At 38.3% G+C, this 20,832-nt stretch overlaps 1 protein-coding gene and 1 pseudogene across 2 annotated transcripts in view; one reads left to right on the forward strand and one right to left on the reverse strand.

The window, feature by feature from the left end:
* AP3S2 (adaptor related protein complex 3 subunit sigma 2) overlaps window positions 1-20,832 on the reverse strand; it is a 38,497-nt gene that overhangs the window by 17,388 nt on the left and 277 nt on the right. The window contains exons 2-4 of one of the 2 annotated variants that reach the window (XM_039858429.1): window positions 17,588-17,679; window positions 17,062-17,173; window positions 7,437-7,508 (exon numbers count right to left, since the gene is read on the reverse strand). In XM_039858429.1, the coding sequence (XP_039714363.1) occupies window positions 7,437-7,508; window positions 17,062-17,173; window positions 17,588-17,679 (276 nt within the window). The remainder of the gene's footprint in view (window positions 1-7,436; window positions 7,509-17,061; window positions 17,174-17,587; window positions 17,680-20,832) is intronic. The other variant, XM_039858430.1, reaches the window with a different exon arrangement.
* LOC120599403 (arginine/serine-rich coiled-coil protein 2-like) lies at window positions 11,207-12,502 on the forward strand (annotated as a pseudogene).

Below are 20,832 nucleotides of genomic sequence, written 5' to 3' on the forward strand. Positions count from 1 at the left end.
CTCTAAGGAGGGCAGTAGCAGCTGCCTGCCAGATACAGAAGCAATGTATTCTGTTAGGGAATGTAATTTAAGTCACCTTAAATTACTTGGGAAGTAGATAAGATAGAAATGCATATTCTGGTAGAGAAACTGAAAAGCTACTACACGAGATGCTTCTCCCTAAGTTCAACCACGTTTCCTTATAAGAGCATTCCACTGTTTTTCTGATACTAAAATTTTTAGGTTCCTACCTATAAAGTGATACTGAAGCAAATGTCAGCTTTTCCTTTAAGAAAATAAATGAAAAAACTGTGGTAGTCACTAGAAATATTCCAACTATGTCAAATTCTCCCCCATCCTGGGCACATGGTAGAACTGCACTTCCCTAGCCCCTAGGTGTGGGCATGTGACTTGCTCTGACCAATGAAATGTGAGTGCAAGGGGGTGTGTCCTGTTAAGAGCCAACACGCAAGTGCCAGGGAGAAGTACACGCTGAAGGAGATTTCCTTCAGCCCGGACCCCCAAGTGACTGCAATGAGCAGAGACACCACGACAGCCACATCAGCATGAGTAAGAAATAAATCTTGTTGCTATAAACTATTGGAATTTTGGAGTTAGAGATTACTGAGTCTACCTACATAGATACAAACATCAAGCCTGGCAAAAGGTTCTCAACTTGGGATCAAACAATTGTGTGTTTTGCTTTATTTTGCCTGTGGAGTAGGCCAATCCTCTCTGACATAGGTATAACAGCAAGAATGGCAAGACTGAATCTCGATTCTAGCCTTTTCATGTACCTAGAAATCAGCAATCAAAGTGATGTAAAATTTGTTTTATCTGTAACACATCCAAGTAATATCACTGGCACTGAGTTTTACTGACAAACGCTAGGTTTTATTGAAAAGGCCAGATAACAAACAGCTCTGAAGGCCAATTTTTGCTGTTTTTTGTACAGTCCTCCTAATGTACTTCCTTCCTAACCAGAAAGAATAAGAAATATGAAACACACCAAAAAGGTTCTCTGTAATCTCAAGTGGCAGACGATCAATGAGATTTGCAGAGTTCAAGTGAGGAAAGTGAGTGTGTACTGAAACAGATGTTAAGTGTGGTTTAGAGCAGTCTGAGCTTTCCTTTCTTTTTTTAAAACAAGTATAGTAATGTTAGAAATTTAAGAAATCATTCTTGCTAGTCTCTCATCTCTCCTGAGAAAATAAGATATTGGCCTCTGAAAAATATTCTGCCACAAAATTCATATCTAGCAAGCACCAGCAGAGGAGGGCTTAGGATGGCCTCAGTTCCCCTCGCCTCTCTCACTCATTCCCAGAAGAAGTAGAGGTCAGCGGGGATGGTCAGATATGCCATCTAGAACCTTTCATAAGAACTAAAACTCAAAAAGAATGTCTTCTTCTTCTAGTCCTAAATGGCTCCTCCTTCATCGTTAAAAGTACACAAAACATGTGTCCCCTCACTCTTTTCTTCATTCCTGGAGACTAGCAATCAGCATTCCTGCTTCAATATCACTAGGGTGTCGATCGAGTGCATTTTTAATGTGCTCTCTTATCACAAGCTTTGTTCCCAGAAGGGACATTTAACAAGTGCCATCTATTATCACTCTTTACGACCCTTGCATCCTAGGGCTCGGCCAGTTCACTTCAGTTTTGAACCTTCAGCACTTTTCCTTTCAGAAGCTATATTTAGCAAAGATTTTAAATTCCATATCATGACGTTTCTTGGGTTCAGACCCGCCCAAACGCGTATGTTCCAACTGTCCTGAGACAGTCCACTGCCAAATAAAATCTATGAAAAGGCTGGATAAATTCCCCTGATGTAGTCACTGAATTGTGATTCTGAAGACTAAATCCTGAAAGCCCAACTGAGTTCCAAATCCAGCTTTGCTGTTGAGACACTGCTAGATCAGAAAGTCAGGCTACCCATATGGTTTTCGTTGAAAACTCAATTCGCCAAAATGTACATCAACATTCAACCCAGCCATAATGCTGAGCTGTGCTTGGGATTGCTAAGAGCAAAAGGGAACCGACTGTTAAGGCAAGATAAGCACCAAAAGGCACAGTCTGGAGAGCGGAAGACTAGCCCAGAGATGATGAAATCAGAGTTTACTTCGACCTGCAGCATTTCAAATCATGAACAATCTTAACAGACCACAGAACTGAGAACTCTTTAGCGATACCTGAAGACTGTCTCACTCAGTGAAGGGCAAGCACAAAGATAAAAATGGTCTAGTCAAGTAAGAAAAACATACAAACTCACATAAACTGAGGAACACAAGCACAGAATAGTTCTGTATACAGTCCACAGAGATCACAACAGGCCACGGTGATGAGGACAAGCCGGAGGGTGATGAAATTTGAGCTGAGCTTGAATGACAGAACGGGCTCTGTTACAAAAAGATGTGAAAAGACAATTCAGGCAGAGGTTCTGAGGTAGGAACTACAAAGTGACTAAGACTGGTCCACTCTGGCTGGAGCAGAAAATATCTGGCTAGAAGTAAAGCCAAGATAGAACAGGCACAAATTGTAGACAGCTTTGAATGCATGGCCAGGGGTCGTGGCTTGATAAGGGGGGACCAAAACAGGTCTGTGATCAAGAGAGCGGCTAGTCTAAAGGGTACCTTAGGAAAATGAATCCAATTCCGGTGGGCAGTTTCAACAAGAAGGATGAGAAAATGAGGTTACAACACCTGATAGACACAACTGAAACTGAGAGACACCATAACCAAAGACAGTGCTTGCCCCCAAACTGGATCTAGTCTTAAAACATGTACATACAAAGGACATCGTTAGGACGGATGGACAAAGTTAAATATGGATCTAAATTGAATAACAGTAATTATTAACATTAAATTTCCTAAATATGTTAATTATGTTATGGTTAATTATTTATGTTGTAATTAAGTATGTTAGAGAATTAAGCACAACTTATCATGAGACAATGTCCTTGTTCTTAGGAGATGTCTGTTGAAGAATTTGGGGATGGAAAGTTGTGTCTGCACCTGACTCTCAAATGGTTCAGGAAAAACATAGAGAGAGAGAGAGAGAGATAAAAGCAAATGTGCCAAATGTGAACAGTTGGTGAACCTACAAACAAGATACAGGAAGGACTCCATGGGAAGAAGCACAGGTTTTAGTGGCTGTGGGGGACAAGGAAGAGGGAGGAAAGATTTTGAGTGTCTACGACTGAGAATGGTGGTAACACCCCTGGAAGAGAGAAGCTGGGGAAGACACAGTTTTCGGGAGACACATGCTCAGTCTGGCTCTAGATGAGAAGTGGCAGGAAGAAACAAGATGTGAGAATGAAATGAGGAAGAAATGTCTTCAGGCAGTTGGAAAAATAGGAACAAGACTCAGGCCACACATCAGGACTAGAAATGACCAATGTGGAAACTACCCAAATGGATATCAGTTACGAGAAACGAATGAGATCTAGGATAGAAACAGGAGAGGGACAACAGCAAGGTGAGAGACGACAGTGTAATTTGCCGGTAGAAGGTGGGAAGACAGTAAGAGAAAAATTCGGAGGGGTCTATGTGACAGAAACCAAGGTGGCAAAAGGATTACGAAGGCAGTGCTTCATGGAGTGAGTGATCAATAGCATCGAATATTGTGGAAACCTTAAAAAAGGTGATGACGGCAAATGAGATCAGGAAGCATCTGTGGATTTCGGGTAGGAGCGAAAGCCAGGCTATTGGGCCCCAGAAAGGGAACAGATGACGGAGAAATGCAAGAGAGGGTATAAACCACCCACTCATTTAAGAAGCTTACCTTAAATGAACAACGGGGATGGAGCTGCAGGAGAAAGAGGCAGTAGGAACATGGCAGGAGCTGTATGCTGGGAAAGACTGGGGCGTTCTGGGGAGATTCGTAGTTTCAAAAGGAGGAGTCGATAAAGACGACTCAGAGACGAGGTGAAGAAGGGAGATTACGGTGTATGTTGACAAGAGGAAGGAATAGGATTAAGCTCCAGAGATGGAACGAACAAACCTTCCTTTAAGACAGGAAGGGAAGAGAGGAAGTGAAGACAGCAGCAGTGATGGAAGAGGATAGCAACAAAAACCACCTAGGAGCTGAGAAAGAAGGCCCAAGATTAGAAACAAACTGCCAGGGTGGCAGATAATGCCACCTCTGGTCCCTCCACAGGCCTGCTGCTCCAGCCACATCTGCTCAGGGCAATGGGGCAGCTATCCATGACAACCTGGTGTGGACTGTACAGGTCTAGGGACTGATGAGAGTTCCTGAGTCAAAGTGGAAACATTCTTCAATTAAGAAAGATGGAATTCAAGGTGATATTCCTATTGTCTTACAACAGCTCTTTTGCCTAGCTGAGTAAGGACATTTTCTACTCTCCACAGAAGACATGTCTGTGTGAGCAATAACTCTTCATGAGGGCAAAGATAAGCTTGAAATTCCACTAAAAGAAAGTCCCCTGCTGGAAAACAGCTTCAGGCATTCTAAAGGTGAGTAAAGGGAGAGTCTGACTCCTTGCATTATCACTTTTCGAAACCCTGAGAGATATAGAGAATAATTTCCTGAGGTCACATAAACAACCCAAAATTACAGCTCTATAAACTGTAATAGAAATTTGCAGCAGCAGCAAAATACTACATGAAACTGATTTGAAGATAAGACATATGAGGAAGAACATTTTTATGGCCTTTTATTTCCTTTTAAAGCCAAGCCCAATAAAATAGTTGGGATTGAAATTACTTTACTGCCCTAGTAGATATTCTCACAAATATTTTAAAAAAACAATATTAGAATGATAAGGCAACACTCATGACTACCTCGGGAGATGGAGAAAAGCTTTTGATATATTTGAACACCCTTTCATGACGAAGCACTCTTAGCCACTAGGAAGAGAAGGGAAGAAATTTCCACCTGATAAAGAATATTTACTAAAAACCTACCACATGCGAAATACTATATATATAGCAAATAGGATGCTTCATGGTGACAGGATGAAAGCTTCCCTTTGAAATCAGGAACAAAATGAGATGCCCACTGTCACTTGTGTTGATGGCACACTGGAGTTCCTAGCCAGCAGTATAGAGCAAGAAAAAGACATCAACGTACAGAAATTACGTGATTTTTCAAAAGTAGCAATACACAAAAAAATGAGTATTTAAAACATCATATACATAAAAAACCACGTACCTAGGAATAAGTTTAATAAAAGATATGTAAAATCTCTAAGGGAAAAATTATAAAAGTTCATTGAGAAATCTAAAGAAGATCTAAAAAGTGAATGTACCATAATGTGGATAAAACTTGATACTGTAAGATATAATTTTCCTCAAATGTTCTACAGATTCAATGCATTCCATTCAAAATCCTGAGGGCGTGCGAGCACACGTGTGTAATTTATAAGCTGCCTCTGAACCGTATACTAAAATGCAAAGGACCAAAGCTCAACTAGCTGTACCGTCCCACAAGCCCCAGAGTTTTCAGGTTTTGGGCAGCTGGCATTCCCAGACAACTTCCATAAACAGCTGGCACTCAAATACAGATAGTCTTGTGTCACTGTGCTCACCAGTGACACAAGACTATCTGCACTCAAATACAGATGGTCTTGTGTCACTGGTGAGCACTAGGGGAGGGAGGAAGGGAGGGGAAGTCAGTCCAGCAGAGACTGGCCCCGAGAGACCGCTCCCTCCATGGGGATGATGGGAGGATGTGGGACCCGTGCCTTTTCTCTTGCTTGGGAATTTTCCCTTTCCCTGGTAAAAGCTATCTCTGAATCTAGGCTTTAAGATGCGGCTTCATCTTTGTCCTGGTAAGCTACAGGAGGCGTCTGCAAAGGAATCCATTTTGAAAGCAGGTGGTAACCCCAAAAGTAACACCTTGTATTTCACGATTTTAAAAAATTGCTTTAAAATAATAACAGTGAGGCCTATAGAAGGCATTCCTCCATTCCCTCCATGTTCTCTTTATCTTAACCTTTAATCTTAAATTAAAGTTACTGAAGTTAATTAAAGTCTCTTTAATCTTAACCTTTTTGTCCTACTAGTACAGAAAGGAATTGGAATTGAACTGTGGCTCTCCCTGACAGAAATTACAAGATAGTAGCAACCTTAGACGACTGACCAGCCTAAAACAACTCTAAGTGCTTGCAAAGAGGGGGCTAAGAGGTCTCTGAAGTTTCTGAGGTCCTTTCAAATGAAAAGGGAGAGTGGCCACCTCAAAAACACCAGGGCGCCCCAAGTCAAGTAGAGTTAACTCCTCACTTAGCGCCAACAATTGCTTCTGCAACTTGAAGAGATATGCTCTACGACATGACTAACTTTATCACAGGCTAATTGATAAAAACAAGAGCTAAGTTCCTACAGCCTCTCACCGTTATTATGACGTAACTCTGAACAAAAGGACATTAGTCAAGGACCTGCTGTATCTACAGAGGAACAACGTGCTGTGATTCTCTTGCACCAGGCTGCTCCTCATGGAGCCACAGAGCCAAGCCAGATGTTGAGAGAAACGTCAGTCCATTCCAAAATCCGACCCTAAGAATGCTCTCACTGTGTTAGTTGGGAAAGTATTATCTGAGAACCCTGGGAGAGTTAACTGGAACTGAAGATTCTATTGGAAAATGACAAGAAAGTCTTCTCGATGGCAATGCTAACATTGATGGATCTAAAAATACCTTCCTCATCACGATGAAAACAGATTAATAAAGAATCATGGCTTAGCAATGAGTAGTAGTCTCCTAAAAATCAGTATCTCCCTTCAAGGCCATGGATCATAATGGCAACAACTGGTTGAAGAAAAACTCAGGACCAATAAGCAAACCTAAGATGTCCCAATCTCCGTCAGTGAACAGCGCTGGGTACAGCATGTGCCCAGCTGGATAAAATAAACGCAGCAGCTTCTAACCCCGTCTATCCGCCACGTTTGATTTGCCCCGTGAGGACATGGGCCATGCCAATTATGCTAGCGACAGAAATCAGAGAACGTGTACTCTGAACCACTGGCATTTCGCCTGACAGTCTGCTTTCCTACATAGCAGCACATGACTCCAAACTGTTACTAATGTCTTAGTCATTACTCTTTAGGAAAACAGTTTTACTAGCTAAGTCAAGGCCTGTGTCATGATGATTCCACAGCTTCACTCTCACTGGACTATTGCTTAAGAAACTCATTTTATAATCAACATAAAATTATTTATCTCACTTTTGGCCTGATAGCCAGTCATTCTAGTGATATCATTACCCCATACCAGGAAAAATGAACCATAATATAGGCCCAATAATAATCTTCTGTGTGTTTAAACTGGTAATAGATTCTAGCAAAGTACCCCCAATACTATCACACTTAAGTTATTACATGAGAGAGGTTCTAGGACTATTCCCAGGGTAAAAATCCAAAAGAAAAACCAGGAAGGTGTAGAGGTAGCTAGAGATGTCCAGGGATCTTAGTTTTCTAGTAATCCTGGTTTGAGAGAGAAGGTACCTTATCCATATGGAAGATCAAATCCAATTCACAAACATTTTCGAAACACTTATCCAGGGTCTCCACAAAAACCTAAGAAACAAGGAGAAATTGGTAAAGAAGAGAAATAAGAACACATTCACGTCTTCATAAATAACACATCTGAAAGTAAAGGGACCAGTCATGACACTATTTACCTTATGGTCAATCTCAAACAACACAAAACCTACCAGCCTTAGCTGATCATCCCGTTTATCCCACTTCGGAGGGGACGATCTAGGACAGGACAATTTTTAGGATAGCAACATAACTGATACACCCATGTGGCTTTTTCCCCCTTTATAAGATGCTAATCTACATAAAATAACAAACTGAAATACCAACTACTTAAATTACTATGTCCTTTCCCCAAGGCTCCATGTATACATGTACAAAAAAAATTTCACTATTACAGTGTTAATATAGTTTTGTCCTGCTGATTTCAATTAACATTAAACTTCAGACACCTCTCTATGAATTAACATGCTTACAATTTTAACTTTTTATCTTTTTAATATACTAAACAGAAAAGGGTACGGATTGTAAGGGTATATAGCTTAATGACTTTCAAATGAACCTATCATGCATCCACCATCCAGATACTGAAATGGAGTATTACCAACCCCCTAGAAGTCCCTCACGCAGCACCCCTGCCCCCCACAAAAGGTAACCACACTCTGACTCCTATCAGCACAGCTGAGTTCTGCCTGTCTTTGAATTCACGTAGATGGAGTCATACACACACACTCTTTCTCTCAACAATGTTTCTGAATTCCTCCATGTCGTTGCATGTCATAAAAACTCATTCACATTCACGGCTGTACGGTACTTCATACTAAAATTTAATTATCCGTGCTACAGATGGGACACTTGTTTTCACTTTTTGACTGGGTATAAATTGATACAAATGAAAATTACATTTCCAACCACTCTGAAAAACGATTTGACATAATTTACTAATACTCTACAAGCCAGCAATTGTCACAGGTACATACCCAACAGAAATGCATACATGTTAGCCAGAAAAACACAGACTAATTTCATAACGGCACTATTTTTAACTCTTCCCATCTTTAACTGTGAATGAAGAGTTCACCGTAAAGATAACATATTTAAATATGGGTTGATTTTCAATCACCATGCTGGGCAATTAGCCCTTACAATCCAGCAAAAATAAGTCCTTCGGTTTGGGGAAATTTTATCAAATAATATTGTTGAGAATTTCCTCCTTTCCAGGTTCCTAACCTTTTTTTTTTTTTTTTTTTTGACCTGGTTATGTTGGGATATTGGATGTTCTTATTTTCTTTTCTCTCCCATTTTCCTCTCAGGTTTTTAATTTCTAAGAGATCATTTTGTGTTTCTTGTTTAGCAGCCTATTTTTGCTTATCTTCTTTTATTTTTCTGTGGCTTAAGATAGAGGTTGTTTGTTTTCCTTTCTTTGTATGGTCTTTACTTCCTCTAAGTTGCTTTTTACTGTTCATATATTTTCTTCTCTATGTTCCATGTTAGAAGCTTTCCTCAGATGCTTGATTGTCCTTGTTTTTTAATTCATAAGAAAAAAAGGCTGAATGGAAGCCTGCAATCATGGCTTGCTTGTTGTGGATCTTCCTCTCTACCCCTTTGGGTATTTCTATTTCATCCCCCTTAGGTTGGTTAGATTTCTCAGAGAAACTTTATGATTTCTGCCTTAAGAGTAAAAGACTAGCTGCCACAAATTTGGGAGCTGAGTGGTGGAAAAAGGGCTGGAAAGTTAGCATACACATTCACAAAGCACAAATAATGTCCATATAATCCCATCAACTACGTGTAGTGTCTCCCTACAGAGAACTGGAAATGGGGATAGGACTTATGGACCTAACTGGTTCTCAGACAACTGTCCTCGTCCATTCCATACTGGTGCCCCAGTAAGACTGAGCCTTCTGAGGGTTCCGTGGGGTGTAGCAGGTTGGCTATCAGCCTTCTCTACCTCTGACCCGGGATGTGGCTTCCTTGGGCTTGCCAAGTCAATTACCAGGCTTTCATACTCTTTATTTTCAAAAAATTCCATGCTATTGTCTCCTCGCCTGTTCTTTCTCGTCCTTGCATGTATATATTCTTTTAAAATTCATGTTCTAATTTCAAAAAGAAGAAAATGAACTTAGAAGAGTGGAACTTATAAAAGTTCTCAACAGAACTTTTTAAAAAATGAAACTGCCAAAGTCTAAAGTTCTTAAAGAAAATATAATGTGAAAGAATACTCTGCTAAGAATGTTTGGAAAAACAACAATAATAAGGAAATGACTAGTCTTACTAGTTGCCAAATTCACTGCAACGCTTTGGTAATTAAAATAGTGTAATACTAAGATAAAAATAAAAGTATGGGTTGATGGGACAGAATACAAAATACTGAAACAGACACATATTTATAAGAAAATATAATTTTTTTTCTGGATGCGGTAAATCATTTCCATTATTGTCGAAGGCATAAACTGGTTTTGGAAATTTTTTAAAAGGTTAAAATTCATACAAAGCCTGTTGTAAATGAAGACAAAGGCAGATTAAACTGCATCATTATCTGTCTTAAATAAAGTACATACTTTCTTTAAAAAGGAAAGATGGGCTTTTGCTTTAATGATGAACAATAATGGTTCTAGAATTGTGTGCAATTCTGAAAAAAAATGCATTCTCTGAAAATTGTTTTCCACTTATTGTGAACTTCAATAGATCAAGTTCAAAGGCAAATCATGATAAAAACCGCTTCTGTCTTAAATTCTGCAGAATGAGTTTCAGACAAGTTACCATGAAAAGTCACAGTTGAGAAACGTAGTGAAACACAGACACAACATGGATACTTTGGGTTTCGAAGTTGAGAAAACTGGAGTAAAAAGTTGATTTTGAGTACAATACTTTTAGATGCTCTAGGAAGAGCCCAAATCATGGTGACAATAGCAGGCTGTGAAAAAAAATCACTGTAGCCTGTTGTCACCAAGTTGCCTCCATACCTGTAGCTCCCACACCTGGGGCCGCCAAATCCTCTTTCTCTCCCTTTATTGTGGAAGTCCCCTCCTCTTCCCTGTTCTGGAAGGTTTAGGGGTGGGCACACTTCATTGTACATGCGGCCTCCCAAGCCAAGAAAATACGATTTTTGATAAAGTTGGTATTTTAAATTGGTGGGGAAAAGATAAACTAGTTGATAGTATTGGGATAAATGACTATCTTTTGGGGAAAAAAAAATAAAAGTAGTTATCTACCTGAATACAGACATAAAAATATCTTATAGCTATTAATGAGCTAAATGTAAACACTAAAAAAGCAATGGCAGATCACTTTTGTGCCGCCTGGGTGTCTCGTGGGAGAGATTTCAGCTCCTGGGTGGCTGGTATTGTTAAAAGCAGCAAGTGGAGGCAGCCGGGACTCTGGACTAAGATGCCCAGAGCACATGCAAAGAGAGGAAGACTGTATTTCTTGGCAGCACCGCAGGCCATGTGGCATAAACAACCCAAACTTATTTTCTCTCAGTGTTGGGGGCTAGAAGTCCTAGATCGTGGTCTGGCAGGATCAGTTTCTGGTGGGGGCTCTCCTCCTCACTCGCAGACAGCCGTTTTCTCCGTGTACTCAAAGGGCCTTTCTTTGCTTTGCGCACATGGAAAGAATGATCTCTGGTATCTCATCCTCATCTTATAAGAGTACCAGCTGGATGGGATTGGGGCCCCACCCTTATGACTTTATGTAACCAACCTACTTCCTTAAAGGCTCCATCTCCAGATACAGTCATGTTGGTGGTTAGGACTTCAACATATAAATTTTAGAGGACAAAATTTAGTCTATAACAGTTGGGTTCTCAAATAGGCTAGTGATACAAAATGAGAAAGAATAGTTTCAGAAAAGATATTCCCAGACAGAGATCAAAAAAGAGCAGTCAGATGAATCTGTTTCTCTTAGAGCCTCAAAACACCATTATTCAAGATCACGATCAAGGTCAAGAAAAAGAAAACAAAGGAGCCAGAACAGAAGCAAAAAGCGTACTCATACATGAAGAGACTGAACTGAAGATGCTGCAGACTCAGACAGCAAAATAATAAGGCATGAATCTAAAAATAAAATTTCTAAGAAACACAAATCTAAGGAATGACAAAAATTTTCTTCTCCACAGAGAGTGACTAAATTCATCCGAAAATGGTGAGAACAGACATAAAGGCAAAGAAAGTCATCAAGAGGCAGAAGTCATTCAAAATCTAGGTCTCATAAAAGGTGTCATCGTGGTAGGCACAGGGAGTGGAAGAAGTCTTGCTCCAAGAATAGGGAAGAGAAGTCGTGATCCAGAAGCAAGGAAAGAAAACTGTGGATCAGATCTCGTTCCTGCTCAAGATCAAGACCCAAGTATAGGGGTAGAAGCAGGAATAGCTGGTTGAGAGAGAAAGAGAATGGAACCGCTAAGAAGATTTAGCAAAAGTTTAAGCCGGACTGCCAGTCCACTTCTCCTGAGAGGCAGAAGCACGGCAATGGATGCACAAGAAGCTCTGGCTGGGAGGTTGGGAGAAATGACAAAAACAGTGAGAAAAGGAAATGGTTGAAAACAATAAGATAGCTGCAGCCACTGGAGATTCTGTTCTCGAAGTTGCAGCCCTGTGGCACCAAGAACACAAGAAGCTCCTCAGACAGCTATGGCTGCTCAAACAGCGGCCTCACAAACTAAAGCTCTGGCAGAGAGCAGAACAGCCACATTTTATTATAACCCGGCAGCTGCGAATCTAATGAAATTTGCTGAACAAGATAAAAACAGAAAAATGCTTCAGCAAGGCAAGATAGAAGGGGACAAATCCCAGCTCGCTTAAATATGGAATCAATTGAATTTTGAAAACAAGGACCAAAATGTCAAATTTTGAAAATTACTGGGTATTAAGCTTGATGTAGCTCAGCTGATAAAGAACACTACAAGACTAGGAACAAGGAAAAGAAGTATTTAGAAACCTACACGCTCAGTATGAGTGGCAAGATTATAAACCCACACACCACGAGCAATGGGAGTGGGGGTCACATCTTCAGTGTGAGGAGTGGACACAGTTTGAAAAAGGTCACACTTTTAAAGTTTGGGACTTTACAGACTTCTTTGTATGATGTCAGGTCCCTGATCACCAAACAGCTACCATTCTAGCTTGCATGGATGTTGCACTTTAATTTACTGAAGAATATGATTCTCGTCACACACACACGAAAGTGGTGATTATGTGACACGACAAGAGGAGTAACTAACGCTATAGTGGTCACCATCCTGCAATATATAAGCGGCATCAAATCAACACCCTGTACACCTTAAATCTGCACAATGTTATATGTCAATTATATCTCAATGAAGCTAGGAAAAAATACATCATTTTTTGTAAGTATCAAATCATTCTAAAGTTCTGGGGGTTCACTCACATGCCCTTGCCCTCAGACTTCCCCAGAGGGTCTCTTGTGAACTCTCAGGGACACCGAAACCAGACAGTGACCCAGACACTCTGTTCAGCTTACGTTTTCTTGAGATCCTTCAAAGTGGCAAATCACCTTTTCCTTACAGTTAAGTTTGTGCTTATCACTCAGTTTTTCCAAACTAAGCAAAATATCATTTAGGGAACATACATCACATGCTAAATGAGAAGCAAAGAAATGATGAACTCAAAGGTCTGAGGATGGATACAATGAGCCCGGGGCACACAGGACCATGAAGGGACTGGCACTTACTGTGTCTTAATTGGAGGGATAGTTTCATTTTATTGACTTTCTTTAAACTGTATCAGCATAGTCTGCACATTTTTTGTACACACGTCTCACACAAACAGGAATAATTTATAAAACAACAATAATCTTACTGGGATTCTGATTGGGTTTTCAGTAATTTATAATCTAGAAATACTTATATTTTAAAGAGTTTTCCCAACAGGCAAAGGATATGTTTTACTTATTTACTTTGCTCTTTTTTTATATTTCCAGTAGAGATTATAAAGTCTTCATATAGATTTTGTACATTTTTTACATTTATTCTTGGGTATCTTACGAATCTTTTTTGCTATTGTGAATGGGGCCCTTTTAAGTATTGTTATTTTCTAATTTATTATTGCTAAAGAGAATCTATTAATTTTTACATGTTAACCATGTATCCTGTCCCCTTATTAAACTCTATTGTTAGTTCTAATTGTTTTCCAGTTGATCATTTTAGATTTTCTGAGTCGATAATTTCATCTACAAACATCATATATTCTTAAGGCTAGTAAAGCCAATTCTCCATTACTGCTGTTTCTCCCTCAAAACACACTTTTGCATTTCTTGGCCACTCATTTTTCCTGATAAATTTTCCCTTCACTGAGCTTTGCAAGATCTGATGGAATTATACTTGGTTTCCCATTTAATCTATTAATTACTACTGTCATTTTTGCTTGATTCTTCCCAACAAAGGGAGGGCTTATAGCTCCATTTATTTCAAGTATTCCCTTATGTCATTAAGATTTTACAGTTTTACTGGACTCTATGTCAAGTATTCTATACTAAGTTACTTTCCAAACATTAAATATCCTTTGTCACTACTATAAGTAAAATTCTTTTAATTACGAGTTTTGTTTTCACAGAAATAAAAATTTAATTTTGATGAGTTTATCTCACATTCTGCTATTTTTGCTCATACCAAGTATATTTTTGTTATGCTTTAACAAAAAAAGTGTATTTTTGTTATACTTTTTGCTCTTTTTTTTGGTTTTCTATGGACATAATCAGACTATCTTACAGTGATAACTTGTCTCCCTCTTCCTTTACTATGTTATTTCATTTCTTTTTTTATCATTTATTACAAACGTTTGTTCAAATAGAAATAAATAGTAAGAGACACCTTGTTTGCATCAATGCATGTAGATTTCTCCCCTGAGACAACACTGGCTCTGGCTCTTGGTTTTAAACCTAAAATTGGCTACTTCTAGGAAAATAAACTAGGTGACCAGGGTAGAGGGAAGAAATATATTTTTCACTAGTTTTGGTATATCTTTTGAATTTTGAACCGCATAAATGTATTATTTCTTTGACAATAAGTAGTTTATACTAAATAAACATGTACTAAGTAATCAAATAAAAATGCTTCCTATTACAATTGAAGAATATTTCAGGTATATAATTTGGATCATTTTTCTTAGTTTCTACTGACGCAATATATTTTGTTCACTATTTTTCTTACTGCTGTAATAGAGTCCAGCAAATTTTCCTTCTTAAACTGAGTTGTATCCTTGGGAAAAAGACTACTTGGACACAATGAATAAGTCTTTCAGTATGTAGTATTCCTGAGGAAGAAACACACTTTCAGAAGAACCGGAACATAAAACAAAAACCCTAAAGTCAACAAAGCTTAAATGATCTGTTTAAGGCCACACTGAGAGAGTCAGAGACAAGGGCCAGGTTTTGTGACTTCTTGGTCCAACTGATTATTGCCTAAGATTTTATTTAGTAATGTGAACCAATACTAATACTCAATATTTGAGTAACATTTTCTTTTTGAGATGCTTTTGGATCACAACCCATTTACTCTGTAAAATAAAGTTTAGTATGATTTTTTATTGAATTTAAAAAGTAAGTTTTGTTATATAGAGGTTTTAGTGTACTTCAACACTAAAAAAATTTTCAGTAGGTCTATCAAGAAGTCAGTTTTTTTAAAAACCTTTTTTTTTTCCTCCCAATACTGGATTAAATGTGTTTTCTTTGACCTAATTTGGGTATTTTTTTTGTAGTCAACTATTGATTATATTGGTAATATAACTAACTATATATAGCACCCCCTAAAAACAGTTTGATGTTTTCTATTTCTGACTTTTATGCTCCTTATATTAGACCAACTGTTTTATTATCTTTTCAAAAATCAAACCTCTTAACTCCTATTATTTTTACCTTTTACTTATCTATCTTGCCAAATTCAATGCATACTAAATATTTAATATATGTTCATTACTTTATAAAGTTACATACCTCTCTTTGTCATGTTAATATAGCTATCTGAAGTACATTTCCTCTAATAACTGCATCTCGATTAAAAAACATATCATCACTATATTTCCTTTATTTTCTAATACACTTATTATATGCACATTTCTACAGCATTCTATAGTTTACAATACTATAAAGTACATTTTCGCAATTGAATTCTACAATCTAATACCTCTATAGGCAGAGGGTGGATACATGACTCCAACCCAGGTTTTCTGATTCTAGATCTTGATTGAGCTCTTTCTATTATGCTTCACTGACTCTAAATGTCCACTCTGACTCAGGTGTTAAGAAAGCATTTTAAAATATCTTAGAGATGAGGGTTTTTTTAGATGCTTTCATTAGTTATTTATACATTTATGTACAACAAGTGAATATGATGGATGAAATTTTTAATTAATCAGCTTAAATCATTTTCTGAATGTGAATGGGTATAAATAAATAAAATTTAAAAGTTGCTCTAAGACCACCACTTTTTAGAAGAGTCTGGGGTATGTGAAATGAAAATACAAACTCAAAGTTTCCATTTATTTGTCCCTAGGTATATGAAATTTAGTTTGAATTTTATCTTAACCAAATAAAATATAACTGTAAGCATGTAAAGTTTATATTGTATAGCTAGTTTTCTATAATTGTTCATTAGGTTTTTAAAAATCTTATTTTTTAAAAAATCCTTTTCGTGACTTTTTTCAATTATAGTTCACAATGTTGTTAATTAATTTTTTTTTTAAGTTTTAATGCAAGCTTCTACTTGAGCACTTACTACTTAAGTAACTTATTCAAGTCACTTAAAAGAAGCCCACCTAGAATTACATGTATAAAATGATGGAACTGTACTAAATTAATCTGAGTCTCAGCCTCAGATTTCTGGAGAGGGCAAAGGGGTTAGGGGTTGGAGATTGACTCGATCACCAATGTCCAATGATTTAATTAATCACGCCTATGTAATGAAGCCTTCATAAAAACCCAAAAGGACAGGGTTCTGAGAGCTTCTGGGTTGGTGAACACAGGGAGATTCAGAGAGAATGGGGTGCACCTAGAGAGGCATGCAACCTCATGCCCTTTCCCCATACCTTGCTCTACATATCTCTTCCATCTGGTTGCTCCTGTGTTACATTCTTTCATAATAAGCTGGTAATCTAGTAAGTAAAATGTTTCTCAAGAGTTCTGTAAGCTACTTTAGCAAATTAATCAAACCCAAGGAGGAAGTCATGGGAACCTCTGATTGACAGGCAGTTGGTCAGAAACACTGGTATTGCGTTTGGTGTCTATCTCCAGATAGTGTCAGAACTGAGTTAAATTTATGGGACACCTGGCCAGTGTACACGGAGAACTGAGTTAACTGCTTGGTAGTTGAGGTGAGGGGGACACACACACTGGAACTGGTGTCAGAATCGTACATGAAAACCAAGGGCAGTGAGACGGCTGGGTAGAAACCAATGAATCCAAAAGCTCTAGGAGTTTTTAAAGGTTGCTAAGGAGCTTTCTTACAGCACCATCTAGTGGACATCTGGCAACTTTTACGAGCATCAATAAAGAGACTGGCAAGAGGATCTCCTGAATGGTTACTCAGAAATCCAGGGCAAACTCTCTAAAGCGGCTGCCATCGTTAGCTGACTACACATACCTGGATGAGGTCCAAGATCCCAAGTTCACTCTCTGATGAATCCACACAAAATACAAAGTAGAGGGTAGCATAGTGACGATAAATCAGTTTGTAGTCTGAGCCACCAATCAAACTGTGGGAGATGGGAAACATTTAAATGCTTATATCTTAATTAAACATATCAAAGAGAAACCCTGTCCCAAGGAATGACAATGGGCCCCGTAGAAAGGGGGAGGACAGGACAAACAACAGGCCATTTCTCCCAGGTGAATACAACCAATTCTGGCAGTGGTGCCTAAAGCTACTTTACCTCACCTTTTCTTCTGCCCATCTCTCCAAGAATCAAACATCTAAGTGAGTGATGTCTGAAGCACAATCATTCACTGGCTTCCAAACAGAATTGAGTCTCTCTCTCAATATATCACACTAAGATCAGCTCAAGCTGCATCGGATACAACCTGACACTTGAATACTGCCTGAACAAACAATAATGATGAAGGCCAAAGTGGAGATATGGGGAGAAAACCGAAGCTGATTATTTATTTACCTTCCGCCCTCCAAGAAGTTACAGATGTTGTCATCCCTCTTGAGAACTAGGTGGAAGGTCTCTCGAACAATCTGCTGTTGAATTTCTTCTGGCTATGGAATAAAAGAAATGAAGTGAATCAGTGGAGATGTCTGAAAATACAACCCGTTGATGGAGGTGGCAGGGTGAGAAGTGCTTCCAAGCTGGGAACAATCTGGACATTTGGTACCAGTTTCCAGAAAAGATAAAAATGATGAGTAGAGAAAATATAAAAGGGGAACGTAGGGGAAAATGGGTGACAAGACTCTGTTACAGGAATCAAGATATATTTACCAATCTCGTCACTAACCATTACCAACACCCTGAAGAATAAGCTGGTATTTCTTCATAGTTAATAACCAAGGAAAGTAGAAATGATAAACTCTGATGCAAGGTCAAAGAATAACTAGAAGACCTGGTCCTGAAATACTTTGTTTTCCTCTAGAAAACATCTATGCCAGGGTAAATAACAATGTTAATAGGTCTAACACTTTAAGGAGGTCAAGATGTAATCATGTACATGTTTTAAAAAATGAAATTTGCCATCTTTTCTACTGGTAATATAGGTATTACATATAACATGTTGCGTTACTCACCAACAAAGTATTACTGAGAAAGACAGAGTTCTATTTACAATAAGAATGTGAAATTTTTTTTTCCACTATTCACTCACTACATATAAGAAAGCTCAACTGTGATGCAATCTCTTTGTAACTCACGTCTGATCTCTATTTATACATATTATGCATTATAAGTATGATTTTTAAAAAAGGATGATAAGAGCAAGAACCAGTCATTACAAAAGTAATTAAAAGGTCTAATTTAATTTAGACGAGGTGCTCTGAAAACTCCATGTGTAATGAATCACCTGGGAATGTTATTAAAATGCAGATTCTGATTTAGTAGGTCTAGGGTAAGTCCTGAGACCGTTTCTAACAAGCTTCTAGGTAATACCAATGCTGCTGTTCTGGAGACCATACTTTGAGTAGCAAAGCTTAAGAAAACCTTCAGATTGAACTTGCCCCAAGAGTCAGAAAATAAGATGCAAGAAATGTTAATCTCCTTCTTTCGACAACATTAAATTTAGGTTTGAAATGGTTAGTTATTTAAAAGAAATAGAGGGGAAAAAAACAGAAAATGTCATTGTGGACAAATTATTTTTTGTAACTTTGACTTGACATGGGTATACACTGGCTCTCAGGAATTACTGAATAGAAGAATGAAAACTCGCTCATCATTGGCCACTGCAAGTTTGAGTAAATCAATCACTACTTTCCTGGTTTTCATTTAAAGAATTCACAAAGTTCACAGATGCCAGGAGTTAAAGGATTAACTGTACACTTGGAAGTAAAAAACATGCTAGGCATCAGCAGTTTTTTAAACTGACATAAACATCCTTCAAACTAAAGCCTTTTATCAGACTCTAGGGGGAGTGGCAGAAGTCAGTGGAGAAGTGGTATGAAATAGTGAGGCTACCTACTTTCTAATTCAACAAAAATGTTAACTACCAATTGCTTACATGCCTCTATTATTTTAATAATCCCTCACATCTTCCAGCATTCTGCAGTTTCCAAGGTAATTTTCACTTGAATTAATTTGGTTCTTATAAAAATCCTATGTTCTTCCAAGAGATACAAATAGTCAAGAAGGACATGAAAAGATGCTCGACATCACTAGTCATTAGGAAAATGGAAATTAAAACCACAGCTTTACGCCCACTAAAATGTCTTTAATCGAAAGATAATAATAAATGTTAATGGGGAGGTGGAGAAAGTGGAACTATAATACATTCCTGATAGGAATGTAAAATGGTGCAGCCACTTTGAAAAACATCTTGGCAGTTCCTCAAATGTTCACCATAGTTACCACGTGATCCAGCAACTGTACTCCCAGGTATATAACCAAGAGAAATGAAAACACATGTCCATACAAGAACTAGTTGTACATGGATGTTCACAGCAACATTATTCACAAGAGTCACAGGTAGAAACATCAATTGATGAATGGACAATCAAAATGTGGCACATTCATGCAATGGACTACATAATTCCATAATAAAAAGGAAGAATTATACACTACGACATAGATGAACCTTGAAAACATACTGTACTAAGTGAAACAAACCAGCCATAAAATACCATATACTGTTTGATTCCATTTACATAAAATGTCCAGAACAGGTGAATTTAGATGGAAAGTAGATTAGTGGTTGCCTAGGACTAGGGGAGTTGATACAGAATAATTGCTAATGGGTAGGAGTTTCTTTTGGGGGTAAGGAAAATGTCCTAAAATTGATTATGGTGATGGTTGCGTAACTTTGAGAACCTACTAAAAACCACTGAATTGTGCATTTTAAATACGTGAACTGTATGGTATGTGACATAGCTCAATAACACTTTTTTTAAAAGTGAGAAAAATTCACACATCTAAAATACAAACTGAGTAGTTACACTGAATGCTAATATTTTTACCTCGATAATGATTACTTAAAATGTAATCTAGCTTTAAAAAGTTCAATGAAAAGGGGTAGTTTTTTTCATTTCTACTTGACATAAGAGGAAATAAGGTCTAAAAGACGTTTAACTTGTCAATAGACAGAAGGGTAAAAGAGGTGGAGTTAACGCTTAAATATAAAATTTCTTTCCCTCCTTCGGTTTCACCGGTCCACCAACTGTGTCCGTAACATTTTGAAACCTCGCCACGAAAAAATAAAACGTTAAGAGGCAAATAATCATGTCTGTGTTTTTCCAGGGAAACGCTGTAGGAAAATTCAAGTTTGCATTATCATTTATTAAGCCCTCACGCGGCAGCATTTATAATTTCTCATCATTTGCCACTTTTAAACTGACTTTGTGCAACTCTTCAGAGTGAAGGATAACCAGTCCCCGGGCAGTCCCAATACTGAAACGAAATTATTCCAAGAAAGCACTTTTTCAGACCCTCTGGCTAAAGCAAAAACTCTAAGAAGCGGCATATTTCTTCCTTCTTGTGAAATTCAGTTTAACAACCAACAAGACTAAAGGGACTTCAATCATTCAAGTTCCCAATGAGACACGCCCCCGCCCCGCCCGGTCACTAATAGCGAGCGCCCTGAGACTCGAGGAGGTGTGTCACTAAATGGCACGGAAATGCCAGGGTCCACGAAGGGGTGAGAGAGAGCAGGAGCCGTGGGGCAGAATGGACCGACTTTAAGGAGTATGAGAGTCACGCAGGGTGCAGGAGCCCGA

The sequence above is a fragment of the Pteropus medius genome, unplaced genomic scaffold, assembly GCF_902729225.1.
Source record: "Pteropus medius unplaced genomic scaffold, Ma_sr-lr_union100, whole genome shotgun sequence".
NCBI lineage: Eukaryota > Metazoa > Chordata > Mammalia > Chiroptera > Pteropodidae > Pteropus > Pteropus medius.